General features: G+C 37.6%; 1 protein-coding gene, 1 long non-coding RNA gene and 1 other non-coding gene across 3 annotated transcripts; 1 reads left to right on the top strand and 2 right to left on the bottom strand.

Annotated features, from left to right (window-relative positions):
• Positions 1-3916: 3916 nt before the first annotated feature.
• On the bottom strand, positions 3917-4023 carry LOC118481354. The gene has a single exon (XR_004865561.1). It is a non-coding gene; the product is annotated as a small nucleolar RNA R71 (small nucleolar RNA).
• Positions 4024-17816: 13793 nt separating this feature from the next.
• On the bottom strand, positions 17817-21240 carry LOC110885933 (RGG repeats nuclear RNA binding protein A). The gene is made up of 8 exons (XM_022133670.2): positions 20939-21240; positions 19937-20246; positions 19772-19837; positions 19530-19653; positions 18685-18843; positions 18548-18604; positions 18132-18298; positions 17817-17935 (listed from the first exon to the last, which is right to left on the bottom strand). Exons 1-8 carry the CDS (start codon positions 21063-21065, stop codon positions 17917-17919), a joined length of 1029 nt encoding a protein of 342 aa, XP_021989362.1. The 5' UTR covers positions 21066-21240; the 3' UTR covers positions 17817-17916.
• Positions 21241-22701: 1461 nt separating this feature from the next.
• Positions 22702-24486, top strand: LOC110882840. The gene is made up of 3 exons (XR_002560248.2): positions 22702-22835; positions 23353-23405; positions 24264-24486. It is a non-coding gene; the product is annotated as an uncharacterized LOC110882840 (long non-coding RNA).
• The last annotated feature ends 127 nt before the right edge of the window (positions 24487-24613 follow it).

Raw genomic sequence — 24613 nt, forward strand, 5'->3', positions numbered from 1 at the left:
AGTTTAGTATTAGTATCGCGGCCATTCCAGGCATGTGTGTGAAGATCAGTATCAGTATCGCGGCCATTTCAGGCATGTGTGCGAAGAGTAGTGGGGGATTCCCCATGTATCACTAGTCTAGCAGTATCTATAAGTGACCTTTCCCAACCGAGGTCAGTAATCCATAATTCCCAATAACAAAGTAAGTACAGAAAATCATCCAATCCCATTCCCTACCCCGGGAATCCCATGCCTTGGTAAGAGTGTGAACTCACCTTGGTTTGCTCGGTATGCTAAGATATGGGCTCACAGTTAATCAATCAAGTCCTAGAGTATACACGCATACACAATTAGTTTATATTTACTAAGCCCACGTTTGCATATTCAATCATAGTGGTGATAATTCAGCAACCATGAATAACATAGAGCACATATACAAGTTCATACAAGTCATGCTAAACATCTAACAGCAGTTATTTAATCCAGTTAACACTTAACAGAGTTAAATCAAGTTACTGTGCAAATTAACCATCCGACGAAACACCCCTGTTTCGTCGTTAAGCCCCTTCGACGAAACACCCTTTGTGTTTCGTCATATCCGTTTCGTCAAGATTGATTTCGGCGAAACACACTTGTTTCGCCATGCCAGTCTCGTCGCCATTGTTTCGTCACTTAACAGTTACGTACAGAAACCCTAATTGCCGTCATACAGAATCATTCAGTCATTGAGCAAATCATCGATCTCATAGATTAACGAATCATAGTATAATCACACATGTTAATCTTAGGCCGTCTATTCAGGTGATGATCACGTTCACAGGTTTACAATACTACCAATATCCTATTCTGATCAACAATAACAAGCAAATTTGATTTTCGTTACACAGAACTTGTAACCGGTAGAACATATCCTAGTAATGTCAATTTATCAATCAAATACATCGGAATCGTTAAGCATTCATAGATAATCATCACACATAACAGATATCATGATCTCCAAATTCATAAAGTTTACTAATCCTAGTCTACACACACAAGGGTAATCAATTAGCAGATACATGCAAACAGTAGGGTTTTTACACTAACTGATTCGAGATAACAAGTAATGATTCGAGACAGAAAAGTGATGGTGAAGATAGTTGCTGCCGTCACACATAGAGTTCTAGGGTTCTAACTTTTGCCAAAGTGTTACGAATGAAACAGAATACCGGATAAATACCCCGTGTAACGAGTTGGGCCCTTAATGGGCTTCGGCGAATCATGGGCCGGCGAAACACACTGTTTCGTCGAACAAGGGATGGCGAAACAAATCTGTTTCGTCGTGATGTTCGATGGCGAAACACATTAGTGTTTCGTCGGGTTGTTTAAGGGCGAAACACTCTTGTTTCATCTACTCGTTTCGTCTTGTGGGTTATCATATCACTTAAACATATCGCAACGTATACACTTAAACATCCAAACACATAAGCATGCACAATCACAATACACTTTATCATGTCACAACGTATACAGTTACAAAGCAAACAACTTTAAACAAACAGTTAACGTGCATTTAATGCGAAAACAGAATCCTTGAAACTCGAGTTGTCACAGTTGAAGAGAATGAAAGAGGAGCTGATAGCAGCTGACTATGGGTCAAAGAATTCTGTGTCAAAATGGGGAGAAGACAGGGTCAGGGCCACCTACAAAAGGTTGCAGGAACTTAGAAAGAAGGATCCAAAAGTTCCACAGAAACCTGACTATTCCAAAGCAGAGGTCTCAACAAGACCACCAAAGCTGCAAGTCAAAAGAACCACTGCTCCAGTCGGTGCTGCCATCTACAAAAGAAGGAATCAAAACCAATTGGGTGCTGAAACAATCCAAGAATTAATGGCTGGTGATGACCTTGTAAAAGAGGGCATTAAGATAATGATTAAAGAAGATCTTGGATTGGAACAATCTGCAAGTACTGCTCAGACAGTCATGAATAGGCCTGCATCACCAAACACCTCATCTAATAAAAATCTCCCAAGAAACCCACCAGACTCAAAAGTACTAAAGTGGAAAACTGACAAACAGACCCACGTACTGACAGTGATCAAGTCTAGTGGAGAAGTGAAGAAAATATCAAGGGAATAAGCTCTTGGCCTGAGTCTTGAAGATTTGCAGGATCTCCTTGATCTTCCACTTAGCAGGGATGATGATGACACAGATGTCGTAGCCTTTGAACTTCAACTCAAAGGGCAAATAAGGGAACTGTTGATGAGGCAATAAAGATCTTTCAATAATGAAGAGTTTTGGCATTATCTGTTCCAGGGGAGATTGTTGGGATTGAACCCTATCAGAGGAACAGATAATTAAAGCCAAAACTGGATCAGGTCAGTGGATCCAGAATAAGCAGATGTTATGTATACAAGTCTCTCCCCTTGAAAGTGGCTTCAACATCTGCTGACCTCCTATCTACTAATCGTACAAACTGCTGACCTACAAACTGTTGATCAAGTAAAAGACTAATGATAGACTAAAGCTCCGCTGTTCAATCTAGTGCCTTGAGTCAAGCTCTGCTGATCATGACAAGTACTGTTGGGTTCACATCAGTGGAAGGATGCAGCGGTAGTTTAGATGTCTTTATGTAATGAAATGTAATAACAGTAGTTAGCATAGCAGAGGTTGTATAGATCAGAGGTTAGAGTTTGTTAGGAGGTTAGATGTCACTTTCATGGTGACGTCAGCTTAGATGCTTCAGTGGTTTGCTCGTGCCTATAAATAGAACAATGCTCTGTACTGTTCTATTAGCTCTTTCACTATCTTCTTCCTGCACGAACAAATACTGTGAGCTCAGGCTGGGGGGAGTTTGTTGCATACTTGCAAATTCTAATCGTTGTTGAAATTAAATTCAATCATTCGGTTCAATGTTAAACTTGTATGTTAAAAGCAATTCTCCTGTTTGATTGTGAAAAGTTTGCTTCCATCTTAATTCCGCTGCACAACTCATTCATCTTCATCTTAATTCAAACGTAAACACAATCAAAACCAAACTCAGATCCTAACACACATCAAGTTTTTGGCGCCGTTGCCGGGGACACAAGGATTTTAAGAAAGTTAGGAATCAACGGCCTAATCGTTTTTCTTATTTTTCTGTTTTTTTAGGATTTTTCTAAAATTTTAGCTTCTATAGACTGCAGCACGGGGTCGTGCCTGGTCGGACACGGGCCGTGCCCAGCATCATTACAGGCAGTTTTTATTTTCCGAGTTACAGAGAGCTGAGCACGGGGCCGTGTCGGTGCAGCATAGGGGCCGTGTCGAGCTTTCCAGTAACAGGGGTCCGGAAAACAATAACTGTAACTCCGACCACGGGCCGTGTTCATCTGAGCACGGGGCTGTGGTGAAACTTCTGACCAACGTTTTTTTTGTTTTTATTGCAGGACTTGGAACCCAGGCGGCACATCTGAACTTCCCACGTAGTGTATGAGCTCCAGTTCCAGTAGAGACATAAAAGAACCTCTAGACGAACCCGAACGCTTTCTAAGAAAAAAGACTTAAAGCTAAAAACCAAGAGAAAGTTTCGGGGGACCTACTTTCGATGGCGGATCAACGTACCCTCATGGATTACCTACGACCCACTGTACGTAATCTCGGCGCCGCTATCAATGCACCAAATGTCGATGACAACAACTTCGAACTTCGGCCGCATTTGATACAAATGCTCCAAAACTCCACAACCTTCCATGGGCTTGGGGACGAAGATCCCCATCTACATATCACTAACTTCTTGGAAATATGTGATACTTTTTGGATCAATGGAGCATCGAACGACGCCATCCGCCTTCGAATGTTTATGTTTTCGCTAAAAGACCGAGCTAAGGCTTGGCTTAACACCCTCCCAGTTGGCTCGATAAACACCTGGGATGAACTAGCCCAAAAGTTTCTGTATAAGTATTTCCCTCCTAAAACGGCTAAATTAATGACTGAAATTAATACATACTCACAAGAGGATGGGGAATCCTTATATGAAACTTGGGAAAGGTTCAAGGAGCTACTAAGAAAGTGTCCTCATCATGGTCTTGCGGTATGGCTACAAGTATCCACTTTCTATAATGGGTTGTTGCCACACACAAGACAAACACTTGACTCTAGCTCCGGGGGACTTTTAGGTAATCGTCGCCCAAATGAAATTTATAATCAAATTGAGGAAATTGCTTAAAACAATTTTCAGTGGCACACTCCCCGGGGCACTAAATCTATTGCCCCGGGCGCCCATAAGGTTGATGAAAGCACTTCTTTACAAGCCCAAATCGAGGCCCTTTCTTCAAAAATCAAAAAATTAGAAATGGAAAAAACAGCCTCGGTTATGGCTTGTGAAGGGTGTGGAGGGCTACATGAAAATTGGAGTTGTATGAAAGAAATGGATAATCAAACAGAAATGGTAAACTACATTGATAATAGACCTAGGCCGTCAGTTCCTCCGACAGGTACCTACAACCAAGGATGGCGTAACCACCCTAACCTTGGTTGGAAGGAACCTGGCAATAGTAGTAACCAACAAAATCAAAGCCAAAGAACAAACTTTCAACAACCACGCAATGAGTCACAAAATTTCTCTCAACAACAACAAGGGGGACGAGAGAGGCTTGAAGACACCGTCTCACGCCTCATCTCTGACAGCGATAAAGAAAAACTCAGATCGATTTCAACAAATAGAATCAAATTTTTGAAACCAACAAGCTAGTATTCAAAACATTAAAAAACAATTAAATCAACTAGCTCAAAATTTCTCCGAGAGACCACAAGGCGCGTTACCTAGCAATACCGAAACAAACCCAAAGGCGCAAGTACATCTCATCACATTGAGAAACCGTACCGTAGGTCCCGAGAAAGCTCCACTTCCCACAACTAAAAGGAGTTCACCAAGCCAAACCACATCCTCATCAACACCCCAAAAAGAGACGACTCCTACACCAAGCCAGGAGCCAACCAAGAATCCTCCGGTGCTTTATCCCGATTGGTTACTTCGCCAAAAAACCGATGAGCAATTCACAAAATTCGTAAATCTACTAAAACAATTGCATGTCAATATTCCATTTGTAGAAGTCCTGAACCAAATGCATAAATATTCAAAATTCATGAGGGACTTTCTCACTCACAAAAGGAAAATTGAATCATTGCAATTAGTTAATTTAAGCGAGGAATGTTCCGCCTTACTACTCAACAAACTCCCACAAAAGAAGATCGACCCCGGAAGCTTTACCATCCCTTGTTCAATTGGGGACTCACCCATACGCAATGCACTAGCCGATCTTGGGGCTAGCATCAACCTCATGCCCGCATCAATGTTCGACCGACTCGAACTAGGGAAAACAAGCCCTACAAAAATGAACATACAACTAGCCGATAGGTCCATTAAATACCCACAAGGTGTCGCCGAAAATCTATTGGTAAAAGTCGGAGACTTTGTCTTCCCGGCCAACTTTGTCATACTAGATATGGAGGAAGATACCGAAGTACCACTCATCTTAGGGAGACCATTCCTAGCTACGGCCCACGCAGTGGTAGACATGAATGTGGGAACACTAACATTGAAGGTTGCGGACAAGGAAATGAAGTTTGGAGTTGGGAAAAGAGTAGAAGATAATGACCCGGTCAACTACATGAAAGTCATAGACACAAGTTTGGATGATGCTCTCCGACGGTGCAACATGGGATGCAACCCATCCCACTTGGGTAACATATGACTGGCTTTGGGTCTAGCTAAGGACCCTTATAAACGTGGCGCACCACGGAGGCATTCCGCAGAACTATCCTTAGTTTTAGTTTAGATTAACCTTTACGCTTTCTAGTTTAGTTTTAATTTTCAGGAATAAAACACACTCGGGATGGTGAAGGATACTAAGGGAAGCTTGAACCAACACCCCATGCACAAAAACAGAGCCACCCGACATTTTTTCTTCATTACAGCAAGTTCAGCACGGGCCGTGCCCAGCCAACACGCCCCGTGCTCAAGGATCTGCAGAAAAACGCCCAGTTCAGGTAACTGGACACGGGGCGTGCTCACTGAACACGCCCCCGTGCCCAGCCTTCTGTTACTTTTTGTTACTGGCAATCTGAACACGGGGCCATGCCCGGTCACCATGGCCCGTGTCCAGACGCCCAATAACATAAATTTTTGTTTTTACACACCTTTTTACACATTCAATCAACCTAAAAACTTATTTTTGGGACACATTGAGGACAATGTGTAATTTAAGTGTGTGTGTGGGGGGGGGGATGCTAAAACCTTGAATTTTGCAAGTCCTAATTACAAGCCTTACACAAAACTCTATTGGAACCGCTAAACACCCCAAATTTTTTTTCAAAAAAAAAATCATTTTTTTTACTTGTCTTGGTTTAAATTGGGAATAACAAGTTCTAAAAAGGGTTATAGTTTTACGAATTTACAACCGATAGCGTCGTGATAAAAAGAACCAACATAAGAAAATTATGAAACGGCATGACAAATCTACTTAAAATTTGATTATATATACTTGATCACATTAATAAACCAATTCCCACAAAAAGTGAGTTTTGAGCCTCTAATTGAGCATATAAATACACATCTTTAAACTCAATTCTCATTTTTCGTTTCTTGTGTGAATAGCCGCTTGGTTGCTTATGACTCTAGAACTTGCCATGACGATACATTTCGAGTCCTTACCAACTTAAACCCAAGTAAGTAAATGATGGAGGCATTAGGACTAATGCTTTTCTCTTTCAGCACCATCATTTTTTTTAACACCTACCCAAAATCTCCCTAGTTAACCCCTTTGAGCCTAAACCTTTTTATTTCTAAACCCACAAAACAAACACCCGTTACCCACCAAAACCCTTTTTCATTTTAAACCCTTTTATTTTAGTAAAAACTCGGTCTTCATGTGACATTCCTTATCAAAAAAAAATGAAGGTTTAGCAATAAACAAACAAGTTCATCAAAAAGAAACTTTGTTTGAAAATGCTTCATTTAAATAAAAAATCACAAAAACAGAAGGGTTTACGAAAACCGACGCTTTTTACGCCTTTCGCCCTTTTCTACTAACCACTAACCCAAAACCACCTACCTTTAACCCAAGCCTAAGCCTTCCCCAAAGTCCTCTTGATATTTGTAAGGGTTTATAGTTAAAAAGGGGGAGGATTGATTGCTTGGCAAGCATATGGTAGAAGTAAGTTCCATGCCGGTCTCGAGTGTTTCACAAAAATACATCTTCGGCCGAGTGTTGAGTGATCTCCTGTGAGGTACGTGAACATGTATATAAATGGAATTTTAAAAAGGCATGTTATGCCTAAATAAGTAAATTCTCTTATGAAACATTCTAAATAAATCATAATGAATAGGATTGTAAATAACATAAAAATAAAACCAAATAAACATCTTGGAATTCCGAAACTCAAGACAAGCCCAAAACTTTTTCTTCTACCCATTCCATTTGGGTGTGTAAGCCACATTATAAAGAGTTTTGCTTGAGGACAAGCAAAGATTCAAGTGTGGGGGTATTTGATGTGCGTAAAATGCAACATATAAATTACATCAAATGAGGCATAAAACTAATCCTTTTTTAGTAATAACGTTGGAAAAAGTGTATTTTTGTCTTCCTTTTGTATTTTCAGGGTTAAAAGAGCTTAAATGAACAAAAGAAGCAAAAACACAGCCAATTCTAACATAAATACAAGAAAAGGAATAAACGTGGCATGCCCGACCCCTCGGCAGCATCTTCCCAAGTAAAAACAAGATTTCAGAAGGCTGAACACGCCCCGTGCCCAGCTGCGTGCCCAAGTGTCTGCAGAAAAGACAAAAGCGTAGAAGCTTCTATTCCCCAACACGGGGGCGTGCCCAGCTCCACACGGCCGTGGTCAACGCTAAGATTCGCAGAATCCAAGCAAATCTTGATAGTACAGATACGCTTCTGCACACGGGGCCGTGCCTAGCGGACACGAGGGCGTGGTCAACTAATGCAGACAAACTGCAATTAATGAAGAAAGAGAAAGTGGATGGACACGGGGCCGTGTCCGGGCTTCTGTGTAGGCTATAAATAGAGGTGATTGGTTCACTTCAAAAGCATCCCTTGGCAAACCACCTCTCTCACACTTCACCCACACTCCACCACCATCACAACACCCTCATCCACCACCATCATCCATCATCCATCATAGAGTGTCTGTAGTAGTCTCGGGATCCAAGATTGATAGTAAGAGTTCTTGACAATCAAAGGCCATGTTTGCCTAAGTCTCTTACATCACTTGGTGAAGACAAGCATTTAGTGTAATACTTTTGTTTTTTTAATCTTTTCGCACTTTTTATTTGGTTTTGTATTAATGACTTTAATAACTAGTTTCTTATGTTGAATGTGAAACTTCCTTATCATTTGTCCGTAGTGTCTTGGCGTTATTTTACTGTCTATATAAAATAAAAGATTTACACCATTCATATCTCTACGGTCTATATAGAGATATGTTGGCTACCTAGTCAGGGGTTAAGGGAATGGTTTGGTAAGGTTCTTGCCTTGTTCAGTGTATAGATCCTGCAAGGACCTGGGTCAAGCTTACTAGGACCTCCTTCAATACCCACTGGTATTGGATGGCGGGGGTGCGAATGTCTTGATCCCCTCATATGTAAACTACTATTAATACATTAACCCGGCTATTTGGGATTGTATCCCTGCTGACTCAAACCACTTAGCCGAGAGTAACATCACCTTCAAAAGAGGGGCCTACCACATTTCGCATTAAGAACTTAATTAGTTATCTTTCAATAATCCAACCCTTTAGGATTGTATCCTTGCTGACTCAAACTACTGGGTTGAGGGTAACGTCACCTTCAAAAGAGGGGCCTACTACTATAACTAAGATGATCTCTTAAAAAGTGCAAAAGTGCAGAAAACATCAAAGATTACACTAAAGGCGAGTCGGATCCAAGTGATTCATCTTGTCTATCTGTTTTTATTTTCAGCATTTTTAGTTTTTATTTTCATGTTTAAACTTTTTCTAAAATTTTGATTTGATTAGACATTGAGGATAAACCGGTATTAAAAACTCTTGTGTCCTTGGACGACCTCGGTATCTTACCAACGCTATACTACGCTCACAATGGGTGAACTTGGCCATATGTGTGTTTAGTGTTAGTAGAATATCATGTTTTATAAATTTAAAACTTGACTAAAGTGTTAAAAAGGGCTAAAAATATACATAAAAATATATACACACCGACACACATCAAGGTCAATACACATAGTGTAAAGGTGAGCATACAAGTTTAATAGTATAATAGATAGCGAAAATCGGTTTACGCATAACCAGCATGTAACATATAGTAAAGAGATCCTAGTAGGTTATCGACAATGAAATATGCACAGACATGACTGTGAGTTGTAGAATGCGCAACACATATCACCACTGTGACACGTGAAGTAAAACCCTTAAAAAACCCCGTCCACGGCAGGTGCTGAGTCCAAACTATAGTACTATCGTTGCTCAGGTGTCAGGCAAAAATCACTATGTTAACATAACATACAAGCATTCATCAAGTAACATGTATAACATGCAATAACGGTCAGCGTATAAAAGTGTTTGCGTTGTGTGTCGATTGTGATTTGAAATAGGTAACGTATGTAACACCCAAAAGTGCGTAAAGCAAAAAGGGTTCGAGTATACTCACAGATTGTGTTTAATGATAAACACAGCCTTGGATTGGATTGAAGGGAGCGCTGGAAAGTTAGCCTGATTACAGAACGATAGCATAAGCGATGAACAGTGCGCGAAATGGTGTTGAGTGTACTGGGTGACGGAGGGTCATCCGATCGGATGACAATCCGGACGGATGGCCATTCGGTCGGATTGTCATTCGTTTAGGATGGATGTGTTTGTGTATGATGTGACTTTGAAGTTTTCATTGTAGCATTTTAAAATGAGAGAAGTATCTCTACCTTTTAGGTCGTTCGATCGAACGGTCATCCGAACGGATGGCCGTTCGATAGGATGGCGATCCATTCCAAGTGAGATATTTCAAAGTTTTAGGTTCTCGATAGAATAATCATTCGATCGGATGGTCATCCGATCGGATGACTATTCGTTGTGAACTGATGTTTTCTTGAAGTTTGCAAAATTATTTAAGTAATTGAGAGCCACAAGTCATCCGATTGAATTGTCCTTCGATCGGATGGCTATCCGATCAGACGGCAATCCGTTTGGTAACCTGTTCGTTTTGAATTCTGCAAAATTTGTTAAGTTTAGAAAATTTGCGGTTTGACCGAGACGGTATGACAAGGCGTTAAACAACGGAAACTCCAACAAGTCCAAGTCGTCCGATCGGATGGGAATCACCCCGTCCGATCAGTTAACTGTTCTTGACGGTTGTTCATGCTCAACCCGTGAATCGGTTGTCTCTTTGATAGGAATCAGTTCTCAAACCGGCACTTCACTAGAGAATGAGTAGAAGGCCTGAATGAGCTCAGATTCTATCGGTTTTGAGTAGAAAATTAAGAACATTGGAGAAAAGTGGAAATCAGTTGGAAAATGTTTAGTTTAAGACGAAATCAGTGTTTAAACATATTGAAATCTCTTAGATCTGGGTTGTTCTTGGTGGGATGAGATCATACTTCGAAGTTCATGAGAACCCGAGATGACGTCATCAACGAACAGCCCAAATCAGATGGATTTCATGGTGAAAAGTTAAGATTTGATGGTGAAAATGATGAGAAAGTGTGTGCTGATTGAGAAAGTACAAGATTTGAGGTAGAAACTTACAATAATCGCGAGGAATCGAGAGAAAATAGGTCAAAGGTGTGCTGGTCGAACGAAAGCTGTCACATCACATGAACAGTGATGTGATAGGTGCTATTTATAGGTGAGAGGAGAGAAGAGGCGGTGTAGAGGTGCGATTGGAGGTCAATCCGATCGGATGGACATCCAATCGGATGGTCATCCGGACGGATGACCATTCGATCGAATGGTCCTTCGATCGGATGGTTAGTGCCAGTTGGTTTCTGACTTTTCGTTTCGTGCGTTGAGCGTTGCGAGGAAGCGATGCGATAGTATTAAATAATAGTTACACAACTAACATAACTAACATACAACAACATAAGTAAACTTGCGTTTCCAATTCGCGATGAGATTGCGTTGCGATGGAGTTGCGATTGCGTTTTGCGATTAATCACCTCAAACATATAATAAACATGTACAAGTAACACATAATAGCACACACACGTAAAACAATATCCAGAACATGCGATTTAGGTTGCGATGTGATTGCGATAGCGATAATTAGATTAGTGATTTAATAGCGATTAAACTGCGATTATTAGCATTTACTCCACATAATACAACTAAAGTAACACAAATTAAAGTATCGATTAACAAGTCAAGGAGTACAATCAATAATTAAGCAAGGAGTGACAGATCGCATTTAGCAATCTTTTCTTCCTTTGACTTTGACTTTGACTTGTACTTTGACTTCAAAACGCGGGTTGTTACAAAAAATATGTTTTTTGCTCTTTTGTTTAAGCTGATAATCACTACAAGAATAGAAGACTTTGTGGAAGAACTTAAGCTTGCATCATTCGTTTGTTCATGATAAGCCTTGGGTAATTATGGGGGACTTTAACGCATCCTTGTTTCTGGAAGATAATCTCTCGGGTTCGTCCACGATTAATATAGGGATGACAGAGTTTAAAGAATGTGTTAACAAAATAATGATAAAATTAAAGAAATTTCTAAACATTTATTCTGACTTTTCATAAAGTTAAGCTTTCTGATAATGTATAAAAACAAAATCACGATAAAGAAATATAATTTTATCATGGAAAGCATGTAAGAGATTTAAAAAATGCACTAACAGGAATAAGATTGACGCAATCGAATTTTTATCATTATTACATTACCATTAGTGCACTGCACGAGACTCCTACACTGTGTATAAGGTCGTGTGCTCTTATCACCTACAAATCTATACAATATTCAACACACACTCTAACTAGTCTATATGCACAGTAACAGATATACAAAATACACCAACAAATCCCCCCTTGTCTGTTGCAGTCAAATCTTGAACTTTAAACTTTGAAAGTCGTGTTGAATATTCTACAACTTCAATCAAGCATTTTTTGATGTCGTAGACCACGCGTCAACAAATTCCCCCTCAATTGATGCTTCGTGCTTGCCTATGCATGGTTCCTAACATGATCCTCTGGTTGTTATATTTCAATCTTCATGAAAATTAACAAACTTGAAATAACCACGGCATGATCTCCATTTTGAAGATAACCACATCCATGTTTGGTTTTAACGCTATCTTTGCTCGATCCATTGATCTTCAAAACCCAACCGGCAATTGATAGAAACTTTGAAAACTTCAATGTTCAATTTTCAAATACGCGAATTTCCACAAAGATTTCAAATCATGTTTCCATAACCAACAATTTTGCACAATCACCTTCAATAATTGGTCAGTGTAAACGGTGATCTTCACAATAAGCAAACCTTCATCGGATAAAAAACTATTGATAACACACTGTGATCTTCAAAGTTATATTGATAATCGTTCTTCGAAGATCAATTATGTAGTCTTCTCCATAAACAACATTAGGTAAGCAACGTAATCTTCAAACTTCATTATCCCGTGATTGTTAGTTTAGAAAATAACTCATACGTTGAAAATCCAATATATAGTCCTTTCTAGTTAGAGTCGTCATGATCAATCCCCTCTCACTATTTTACTAATGATTTTCTGAGATTGAAAGATCCTTTGAGAACTAGACTTTCAGTACGAAACCAAACAATCTAAAATACTCTGCAAACCAGCTTCATGAAGACTGAGACTTTACTTTGTTTCCAAATTGAAGAATACGAGATACTATGTATTACCGAACAATTTGAGTCAAAACCACCCGAATACTGTTGCAATCTCTCTGTACTTACCAAATCTGAATTTCCAAAAATGCTCTACTTTCAATATTTGACACTGAAATTTTTATTCCCTCTCATTTTTGGTAAATTCTAATCCCGATTCTCTCTATATCTCCACAATGCAGAATATTATACGTTTTGACCCATTAACAGTCACTTCATGCTTCTGTAATCTCCATGTCTACCCCACTATCATCAACTCTCTGTGATTTCATCACCCTAACCTCTCTTTGAAAACTCCGACGTGTCCCGTATAACCCGTATTTGACGCTGAAATTTCGAAAAAAAAAATTCTATCACCATATTTTTCCTGGACGTGTGTCTCCTCAATACGATCACAAAATACCATTTTCACAATTCCTTAATTCGGAATTTCCAAGCCTTTTTTTGATCTCATACTCATCTCAGTGTACCACTTCCCCTGAGTGTATCACTGATGCACGCATATCACTCATGCGTGCATACCAATTATGCGCTCAAACACATTGTATTCAATTCTTCGATCTAAAATCTTCATTTCTTTGAATTTGATGATGAAACCACCACAGATAGGTGCTAAATTCAAATATGATCAAGACTATATCTTTAATTTGACATTTCATCCGTGAATTGACCTTCAATTTAGACATTAACTCGTCGGCACCTTCGTTTTAATCACGAGTGTATGTGATTCAATCAACAATTAAATCGATTGAATCGGTACCGTAGCTCTGATACCACTGTAGCGTCCCAGTGTAGGATCTTTAAACATTACGATCGGTGTTTTGACAGCAGTTTAGATATCTAGCACAATTTCGGCAACATAACATTTAGTCAACACATATATTATTAGCTACCAAAAGAGTTTAGATTGTTAAGCACGGGAGAGAAGACACAGTTCGATCTCCTCTCAATTACAAAACTTATGACTCCTAGCACATGACTCTCCTACATACAGGTCACTGCCTAGTGCACCACTATTGGGCGTATCACTGATACACACGCACCAATCCTGCGCTGCGTATCAGGTTATGTGCTCCTATCACCTACAAATCTATACAATATTCAACACATGCACTAACTAGTCTATTCGCACAGTAACGGACACAAAATACACTAACAATTCACTAATCAATACAACAAATGATCAAACAAGACACATAAAGAATATTGATAAACAAGAAAGATAAATAGAGTTAACTACTACTAAAGTCAAAGGTAATACTTATCAATTGAAAAATTGGATATGGATTTTGGTACCAATTTTCCCCAATTCTTTTAACCTGGTTTCTATTTTGGTATGTTTGTTCTGGGTATCAAATCTTTTTATGGAAATATTAAAAACCAACAAAAAATTTTAGAGTTGAGTGGTAACCTATTTAATTGTCAAAAGTCAAAGGATCATAACTGTTGAAAGAACCATGAGACTTTGTTCATAATAAGGTTTATATGACTGATACTAAAAGCCATGGGGATAAACACGGTTATAAAGCTAAAGAAAACATGCAGAAATTTCCTGAACCTATGTTTTGAACTCTTCTTTTGCGGCGAGTTTTGTTTTTTTACTTGTTGAACTATATGTGTTTTGTGATTAGACTCCAACCTCAAGTTCTATGCTTCAGATAAGGCATTATTTGTAATAGACTGTTCATTCGGTGTCATGGATCAACTAAATAGTTCAACGTTATGTCTTAAAGGAGTTGAGAACAACCCATGTTTAAATATTTAATTGATTAGAAATGACATGTAGAAGTGAAGATAATGATTTTAGTGCCCATACCATAATCATGAAAAGTGGTATCTTCGGTTGTTTCTGGTAGGAATGATTGGAAGTGTAGTGTTTGTTGTTGGGTTATTTTTGGAATGTCCATTAGTTTGGCTACTTTTTAGCCATGTCCGTGGTGGCAGTCATTGGTTCGGTAAACCAAGGAGATTGAAGGGATATAATCACACCTCCTTTTGTTCTTAGTGCCGGGAAAATAGTCCTGGCTAGTGATTCTTCTTCGAATGCCAGAGGGATGATTTGTATGTGGGATCAACAAGATGTTACTTCCAATGATGATGAGGCCCATGATTTCGTCAAAAGGGGCCCGCCTGGTTGGAGCTTGTACACATTTTCTGAAATTTAACAACCATGACATGTTAGGCGATGATGGACCGTTTGATTGGTTCCATCCGTAGCGGATTTTTCTTCTAAACCATCGGACCTGTTAGCGAAGAAAATACAATCCGAACTAACCCGTTTTCAAATAAATTTACTTTAATACAAGAAAATACAACTTAGGACGCCTTTGGTCTTGTGCAGGTCCTCTATCCGAATCACTTTTACGTGAAGGGAGGAGGTAGGTGGTGTCGTCGGTGAGCGCTTTTGCTGTCAGTTTTTAGGCACACACGGGCACAGATTATAAAGAACAAGAAATGCATGGTTTGAAACAAATTTTATTTTCACATACGGTTTGTGTTCTAGTTCTGATAAAAATTCTGAGTTAAACTGCCAACCAGGTTGCAGAAGCTTTGAGCTGTAGATCTGCCGTTGAACTTACCTTTGAATTAACAAATGTCCTCATGTGCAAAGCATGTGACCAAATTTAACTGAAAAAACTAACTGGGTTAGGCCTAAAGGACAAAACGTGTATGATATGAAAACATAAAGGACAAAACTCGTCAATTTTAAATATAAAGGACAGCGCCTGAAAATGGGTATAAAGATAAAAAACAATCCTTGAAATTCACTCTAATTATTAAATAGATCAACCATAACACGGCTAGTTGTTTTGAATAAGTTAACCCAAACACATAACGTCTATAAAACATGTTATTTGTGGTCGGGAATTGCCACAACGTCTTAAAATGCGTAAAGCTATATACGTCATCTTAGAATTACAGGTATACTCTCAACCCCACAGCTCGAAATGAAAATCTCTAAGATCTTGAAAGCAAATCAACAAGTAGCAGAATCAAAACACCTAATGACATCTCACTATCAATGCACCCGATCAAATAAAAAGGGCAAAAAAAATAATAAGAGTAAAAAAGATTTTAGTTCATTGATCTTAAATTTAGGGGGTTGAGATTAGTAATTAGTAAAAGAAAATAGAGAAAGGGTATAAAAAGAATCTTACATTTATTGATTTTCTCTTTCCAAATGCGAGTCACATGTTAATTCCACAATGAGTTTAAAACGCCTATAACTTTTTCATACGACATTTTAAAATAAATCACCATAACAACGAGCATTTTTTATCTTTAATATCAGTATTATATTGCTATATAAAAATAAAATAAAATAAAATTCATATTACTGGGTTTTCTTTGCATTGTGTTAAAGGTTCTTGTTATTACAGTCTTTCAACAACCGGATTTTGGTAATTATGTTTTTATCAGTGTTTCTATACGTTGTCTTATTAACAAAAGTTTTGTCTATTGCGTTTTATTAGAACCTATAACATACGTTGTCTTATTAACAAAAGTTTTGTCTATTGCGTTTTATTAGAACCTATAACACAATGAAGATAGTGTTATATTTGGGTTTTCTATATATTGTGTTATTGGTTCTAGTTATTGTGTTTTTTCCTAGGTTAGTTTTCTATAAATTATGTTATAAGCTCTGGTCATTCTATGTAGTTTGTCATCCGTTGTGTTTTAGTTTTGTTTTTCATTGTTTTAGTCACGTATTCATTGTGTTTTTAGTCTATTGCCATTGTGTTTTAGTTTGTTGTTTGTTGTGTCTTTTATCAACTGTCATCAATTGTGTTTTCAGTCGACTTTCCATTCCATTTTTAATTTGGTACTCATTATGTTTTACGTTATGCTAATTGTGTTTTCATTTCATGTCCGTTAGGTCTTTTATCCAGTGCCATCAAATGTGTTTTATGTTATGTCCAGGGTTTCAATTTTTTTTTAAGTATAACAATAGGATACTCATATTAAAGATAAAAAGACGCTTGATTTTATGGCATAATTTTTTTAATAAATGACGTATAAAAAAGTTACAAACGTTTAAAAATAGAGGAAGTAGCACGTGACTTGGATGTATGTTTTTAAGCATGTAACTTGCATGTTCTCTTAGACAATTACACGTCCCACTTGATTCCTACTTGAACACTTATCACCCTACTCAACCCTTATCCCACAAGCATACGGTTCAGTTTAGGTTTATCCCATAAGCAAAAAGGATTCGGTTAAGAAACTACAAAGCTCACCAGTTTAGCTAGCCTTCCATTCCAGTTAGTTGAGACATTTATTTCTAGAGTGGCTGTTAGCCCTTAAACATTTTAATGTCTGAATATTTCAACTTCATTGTTTGTGAAGTGTTTAACATCAATTAAAACAAGTTATGACAATATATATACCAACTTAAGTGAAGCAATATTTTCTAATAGAACAATATTTAAAACAGCTAATTTTTCTATAGTTTAGTTACGTTTTCTAGGCATGGTAGCCAGATTTTCTCAACCTACAAAAAAAAAACACAGCTCCTATTTAATAACACTTGAAATGAGAAAGAGTTAATTATTGTTTTCGTCCCTGAGGTTTGTCAAAAATAACGGTTTCAGTCCATTAGTTTAAAAATTGCGATTTCAGTCCATTAGTTTCATTTTCGTAACCATTTCAGTCCACTTTTCAAACGGTGTTTGTTTTATGCAGTTAATGGAAGCACGTGTTTGTCACGTGATGGGCAATTTAGAGATGAATTGGGGGTCAAGGTTTGGATGAATAAGGGGTAGGTGGTGTTTAATACAACTGGGTTTGTGAGAATTGGAATGGAAATGACCAAATTGCCCATCACGTGACAAGCACGTGCTTCCATTAACTGCATAAAACAAACGCCGTTTGAAAAGTGGACTGAAATGGTTACGAAAAAGAAACTAATGGACTGAAATCGCAATTTTTAAACTAATGGACTGAAACCGTTATTTTTGACAAACCTCAGGGACGAAAACAGTAATTAACTCAATGAGAAAACTAAACCCACATAATGTCAGCAGCCTCTCGTTCGTCACAAGGTCTTCAAAATAAAAACACTTTTTTGTGTAAGAAGAAGCATAAGTATCATATGACAGCCAGACGACTGCAAATCAAAACTGAGGATTAACAACTCATGATATTCAAAGCTATAAAAATGGTAACTGATACCAAGTCATGATGCATAATAAAGCAACACGAAACCGTACTTGACAATTTACACACGTAAAAAACAAGAGTGTTGTTAAAGCTTATAATTTAAGAAAAAGCAAGGAACCCAAGCAAGACATAAATAAACTCACTTGACCCCCAACGATGGGAACTGACCAACATCCTCAATGGCAGGTGCAGCCACATCATGCATTCTGTTTCCACCTCTAGACCCGCGCCCACGGCCCCTGCCTCTCCCACCTGAACTGTAGAACCTTTCCCCTTCAGCAGGCTTCAGAAACTCGTTTATGCTTAGCGACTGTTCAATTAAATGAAAATCATTCACAGAGCTCAAAATTGTAAAATATATATTTGGAGTTATCAATTTTGGGTTATTAGTGAAACCATATTGACAACATTGTTTTTGTTCACTTGATTATTAAAAACAGTTTGATCAAAGCGCCTTTAAAATCAAACCCTACTCACCAATTTTGCTGGTTTAAATATAATAATAATAGTAGTAGTAGCAGTAAGTAAGTAATGAATATATAAAAAAAAAAAAACTCGCCTTCTTGGCTTTCTCTTCCTTGTCAGCAGCCTCTTTGCGCTTATCCTTCTCATATCCCTATTATACACAGAACAACAATTAAAATACAAAAACAGCTAAAAAGTCATTCTATGCTTGCACAAATAAAGTGTCTTTACCAATTTAACAAAAATCTCGTCTTCGCTCTTTTTGTTTGAAAGCAGCTGCATTTTAGCTAGATCTTTATCCAATGCAACCTTTCTTTCCTCAGCCTTCAGTGGCTGCAATGCTTTTCTCTTCTCTTCCAGCACCTTCTCGTACTCCTCCAGTGTCATTTCCTATAAATAGCACAGTTAAACATCATAAATAGATTGCTCAAAATTGCCTAACTTAGTCTAAAAACCACGTTATAATCAGGGGTATTTTTGGCATTAAATTATTATGAGGTTTATATATTGTGTTGTAAACTACCCCTGGTTATCACTACACAACAGTTATGCCAAAAATACCCCTGGTTATAACCAGATTTTAGACTGAGTTAAGCAATGTGATCAAAATGGCAAGAAAATGGAAAAGTCAGGGACCCAGAGAAGAAAAAAAAACTATTTGGACTAAAATGACAATTTGGACCAAACCTCAAGGACTAAAATGGCAATTTACTCATTTGAAAATTTTGTTGCAGACAAGGAGGCATTAACAATTACATGTATACTTGATACAAGCTTGCAATTAATTTATCTTGTTCAATATATGCTTATTTTGTTCTAAACATAAGACTACAAAACAAACTGTTGATATAAATTTAGGTATGGAAATGCGTTGATTAATAAAAACTGGTTAATTAGTTCTTCTAGTGGTAACCGAACCAAAATTAACCAGTTTTGTGGTCTAGATTATGTTTTAAACAAATTGTGAAACCAATTGATCTACAACTATTATCAGTTTTGACTTCATTACATAAACAGATGTAGAATTATAATCCATTAATCCTCAAAATCTCAAAAGAAGCATAACAAAATATCACCTTCTCCTCAGGCTCCTTCTCTTCTACCTCATCTGCAACATTTTCCTTGTTGGTATCAACTCCGTCATCCGGCTTCTCAGACTCCACATTCTTCTCGCCTTCTACCACAGGTTCTTCAGACTCACTAGAAATAAAAAAAATAATAATAATAACAGTTCCGTCAACAAACTTTCCTTTCTCTGCAAATCCAGCTCTAGAAAAATGAACTGGGAGACTTTGATGATTAATAAATGAATGCTTACAATGCAACCTTGTCAGTAGCAGTTCCCCAGTTGCCACGACCAGCACCTTCTCTCTTGAACTCATTACTGCAAACCAAAAGACAATTAACAAGGTACGACCAACCAATAAAAATGGATATTTCACTTCACTCTGTTAGTGAAACTTTATCATGGCAAAGGGCTCACCCACGGCCAGTCCCACTGCGACGCTCAAACACCCTCCTGGGGCGTTCACCATCTTCTGCATCACCATTAGTGTAGCCACCTCGACGCCCACCACGATACCCCCCACGGGGCCCACTGTACGAACGTCTTTCAGAAGACTTGTCAACTTCTCCATCATCTGAAGGTTTGTAACCTCCATTAAAGCCATTGGTGGTGCCATATAAATTATCATTTTCAGAAGAATCACGGTTAAACCCGCGTCCACCGCGACCATTTCCACGTCCACCAAACCGGCCTCCTCCCCTCTGAACATCAGCTTTCGCCTCTTGCACTACAAACAAAACCATAGTTATCAGTAGGCACGCTTTTCAGGCTACACAAACTTATTGCACTTCTAGTCTCAATGCATTTGTCAACGCCCGTATTTTTATTTAATGGCAATTAATTAATATTGATTAAAGCCTCAACAATACCAACTGTAGCAAGAACAATTAAGATTTCCATCTATTCGCAATTAATATTAATTAATCTTTGATTTTTTTTTTTTTTTTTGAAATTACAAACAGACTTTGCTTAATTTATTTTAAAAAATGTTTAATTTTCAGTGATACAAACATATTTTTTCTCAGACTCAGGCCCTCCCTTTTATGCGCCTAGGCCCCGGACAAAAGCTATCGCCCTTTAACAACTACTTATAAAGCAAAAAAAATTAATGAAAATCAAACGTAAGGTTTCTACAACATCAATATTTACAAATAAATTTAGAGGTTCTTCATTGACAGTTTCATTTCATTCATCACCGCTTAAACCAGATTGTTATTCAACTCAAAAGTAAATAACTCTACGATCCAACTTAATGCACCTCCATTGTAATTGAGTGATGCCAGGCTCTGCTTATAAGGTTTGTGCCATCCACAAAAGATGAGTAAGAAATATTACACATACTCTTTCCAACCAAAGACTCACAATCTAAACATATGAACAACCACTTGTAGTTATATTACTGATTAAAAAGAAATATACCAGGCTTCGAAGGAAGCTTAGCAGTCAAACCCGATTTCTTGGCAACCGGTGGTAGCTTAGCAATAAGCTGGATTGGGTCGTCGTTATCATCGTCAACCAAAAGATCAAAGGGGTTCGCTGTTGCCATTTTTCAAGGAAAAACAAATCGGAAGTTTAAAGATTCTTCTTGGATTCCATTGGATTGGATTGGATGAATTATCAACCAACACAGAGAAAATATAACCCTAACCGAAGCGGCAGAGACGCGACGTGACGTGAAATAAACCCTACAGTACAGGGTTTTGTTTGTTTTACGTCTGGATTGGGTTCTAAATAATTACGGTGGGCTGGCCCAGATTATGAAAATCAAATTTCCCCCTCAAACTCAAACTCAAACCCAAAATTTGTCTTTTTCTTTTTTGCATTCGGGTCCTCGTGATTTCTAAACTGTATCATTTTCGTTCACTTCCATATCTATGTATTAGATAAAAGTGCCAATTTTCACAAAGACAAAAGGACAAAATTGAAGTTTACCTATTTTATATATTAAATAAACTAGGTTTAAAGAAGTTCGTCGCGTTGTAGCGAATTTCTTTTGTTATTTAGTCTGTGTTTACATGTGTTTTGAAATTACTACGAGCACGTTGCGAATAAAACTGCTGACAAGAATAAAAATAAAATGTAAAAAAAACACTAAAAGGTAACCGAAAGAAAATCAACCAAAAAAGTTGTATGGTAACGATGTTCGTATGAAACCCGTGGTCAGAGATGAGCAAATAGTTCTGGGTACCGGTACCAAATTTGCCGAACCGAAAGATCTTAAGTACCAATTCGGTACCGACTTTTGGCGTTCCTAGTATCGGTTCACTACCGTTTTTTATCTTCATATACCGGTACCATAACCTGTATTTTCGGTATCAGTGTCGATTCTGTATCGGTTGGCACCGAGCTCATCCCCACCCATGAAACTAAAAAAAGAAAAAAAAAATAAAAGTTGACGAAAATCAACAAAAAAAAGTTGTACGATACTGTTGTTGTTCGTACGTACCCGTGATCCGGGATAGCAAATGGTACCGAGTAGCAGCACTGAATTTCCCGAACCAAAAGATTTTCAATATCAATTCGGCACCAACTTTTGGTGTTTTCTGTATTAGTGTTGGTTTTTACCTTCATGTACCGATACCAAACAGCACCGTACCGGTATTTTCGATACCAGTACTGGCTCGATACCGGTTGACACCAAGCTTATCCCAACCCGTGATATTAAAAGAATGATTAAAGTTAAAAAAAATAAAGAAAATAATTATTATTATAATATTAAAATAATAACAGTATTAAAAAATTATATATTATTATAATATTGAAATTACTATTCATTAGCTTCTATTTGGTGTTTTCTGTATTAGTGTCGGTTTTTACCTTCATGTATTGATACCGAACAGGACTGTTGGTGCATATTTCGTACGTCTGCCACTGTGCGAATAGCTAGATAGAGCATGTGTTGAATATTGTATAGAATAGGGAGAATGTAACACCCCGATATTTATTTACTTATTTTAAGTACTAATTTACGGGTGTAAAATGTTAAGAAGAAATGTAATGGATAAAATTTAAATTAATTAAGTTATTTGGATGGACTAGTTAGGAAGAAATGGGAAGTTTGAGATAAAAATGAACACACACTAAACTAGAAGGGTTAAAGATGGATTTTTATAAGTAAAATACGTATATAACATAAAAAAATTGAAAAGAAAAAGAATGGGGATGGTGATGGGGGTCGACGACCAGGAGGCAAAAAAAAAGGGCAAAACCTTTGTTCATCCAATTAAAGCTTAAATTCTGTATATTAGAAGGATTTAGGGTTGTTTCCTTGTTGCATGATACATAATCTTCATCCTCAAAACAAGTTCTAAGCAAGGTAAGCCTTAATTTTGGTTTTTGATGAAAACCCATATAGTGGTTAGAAGGAATTGGTGTAAATGATTGAAATTAGAATGAATAGGTGATGAAATCACTATGTTGAAGTTAAAATTATATGTGTTTTTGATTGTCTTGATGAATTGGGGTAAATCCCATTTGAATGAACATGATGATATGATGATGGAACTTGAAATTGTTAAGAATTTAGTTTAGGTTAATGTATAGTATGATAAATGGTAAATTTTGGTAATTAATCATGATGTAGATGCAATGGTAAAGTGATTTTGTTGGTTATAATGGTTTTTGATATGAATTGGGAAAAAGTATGCTTTAATTGCTTGTACCCATGGCTGGAAATCTTGTACGCACGCCATGTGTTCGATGAAATGTCTAAATAGTGATGAAATAGTTATGCATACATAATGCCTTGGAAGAATGTGTAGTATATGAAATGGATGAATAAGAATGATATAAATTAAGGATGATGGTTTAAGAATGTTGGTTTGGAATTGTAGGATTGAAAGAAGGCGGCTCGAGTCAACCGGGACGCAAACAAGACAAGACAAAGGTAAGTTTAATACTTACTCAACTAGTAGGAAATATAGATATTAAAGTTTGATTGTGCATTGATGTTGTTTTGTGATATTGATGGTATGTTGGAATGCTATATAGTCGAACCGTATGAACGGGTCGTAATAATAGAATGTATGTTGGAATGTTATGTAGTCGAACCGTATGAACGGGTCGTACTAATAGAATGTATGTTGGAATGCTATGTAGTCGAACCGAATGAACAGGTCGTACTAATAGAATGTATGTTGGAATGCTATGTAGTCGAACCGTATGAACGGGTCGTGCTAATAGAATGTATGTTGGAATGCTATGTAGTCGAACCGTATGAACGGGTCGTACTTATAGAATGTATGTTGGAATGTTACGTAGTCGAACCGTATGAACGGGTCGTACTAATAGAATGTATGTTGGAATGCTATGTAGTCGAACCGTATGAACGGGTCGTACTAATAGAATGTATGTTGCAATGTTATGTGGTCGAACCGTATGAACGAGTCGTACTTATAGAATGTATGTTGCAATGTTATGTGGTCGAACCGTATGAACGGGTCGTACTAATAGAATGTATGTTGGAATATTATGTAGTCGAACCATATGAACGGGTCGTACTAATAGAATGTATGTTGGATTGTCATGAAGTCGAACTGTGTGAACGGGTCGAATTAATGGAGAATGTTAGAAAGTTAGATGGGTCTTGGATCAAGTCTTAGTGTGTGAACTTGGTTTGTTCATCAAGACCCGTTGAATGGGAAAGTATGTATGATTAAAAAAAGAATGATAATTGTTGAGAGAAAAGAATGAATATGTTAGATTATTGTTTGCATATTTAGTTGACTTGTTAAGAATGTTGTAGGTAAATAGTCATTTGGAGCAAATCTTGGACCGGAGGAACTAACACACATCGCGTTGTTTAATTGCTTCCGCTCGTCAAGTTATAAAGGGTGATAGTGTCTTTTGGTTAATGGATGTTTTTTTTAATTATGATGTAATGGTTACAACTTTTATGTCTTTTGGAACGTGTCGTAGAATTTAGTTTGAATGATAATTGTTAAAAGCAGGGAATCGTTTATAGTACGAACGGGTCATGCCCAATTTTTGTTAAAATTAGTTTGTAGTTATTATTATATTGGATTTGAAATAAGGGCGTTTCAAGTTGGTATCAGAGCGAAGGTTTGAGGGATTCAAGCTGCGTTTGGTCGGCTT

This window comes from Helianthus annuus, chromosome 8 (assembly GCF_002127325.2).
Source record: "Helianthus annuus cultivar XRQ/B chromosome 8, HanXRQr2.0-SUNRISE, whole genome shotgun sequence".
NCBI classification, from domain to species: domain Eukaryota; kingdom Viridiplantae; phylum Streptophyta; class Magnoliopsida; order Asterales; family Asteraceae; genus Helianthus; species Helianthus annuus.

Bases quoted from the DNA above. Each gene is read 5' to 3' on its own strand.
- LOC110885933 (XM_022133670.2), bottom strand. From the start codon at position 21,065: ATGGCAACAGCGAACCCCTTTGATCTTTTGGTTGACGATGATAACGAC. The intron at 20,247-20,938 runs GTATATTTCTTT...TTTTGTTTGTAG, and splicing joins TAAGCTTCCTTCGAAGCCTG to TGCAAGAGGCGAAAGCTGAT. The intron at 18,299-18,547 runs GCGAGTTTTTTT...TTAATTGAACAG, and splicing joins AGGAAGAGAAAGCCAAGAAG to TCGCTAAGCATAAACGAGTT.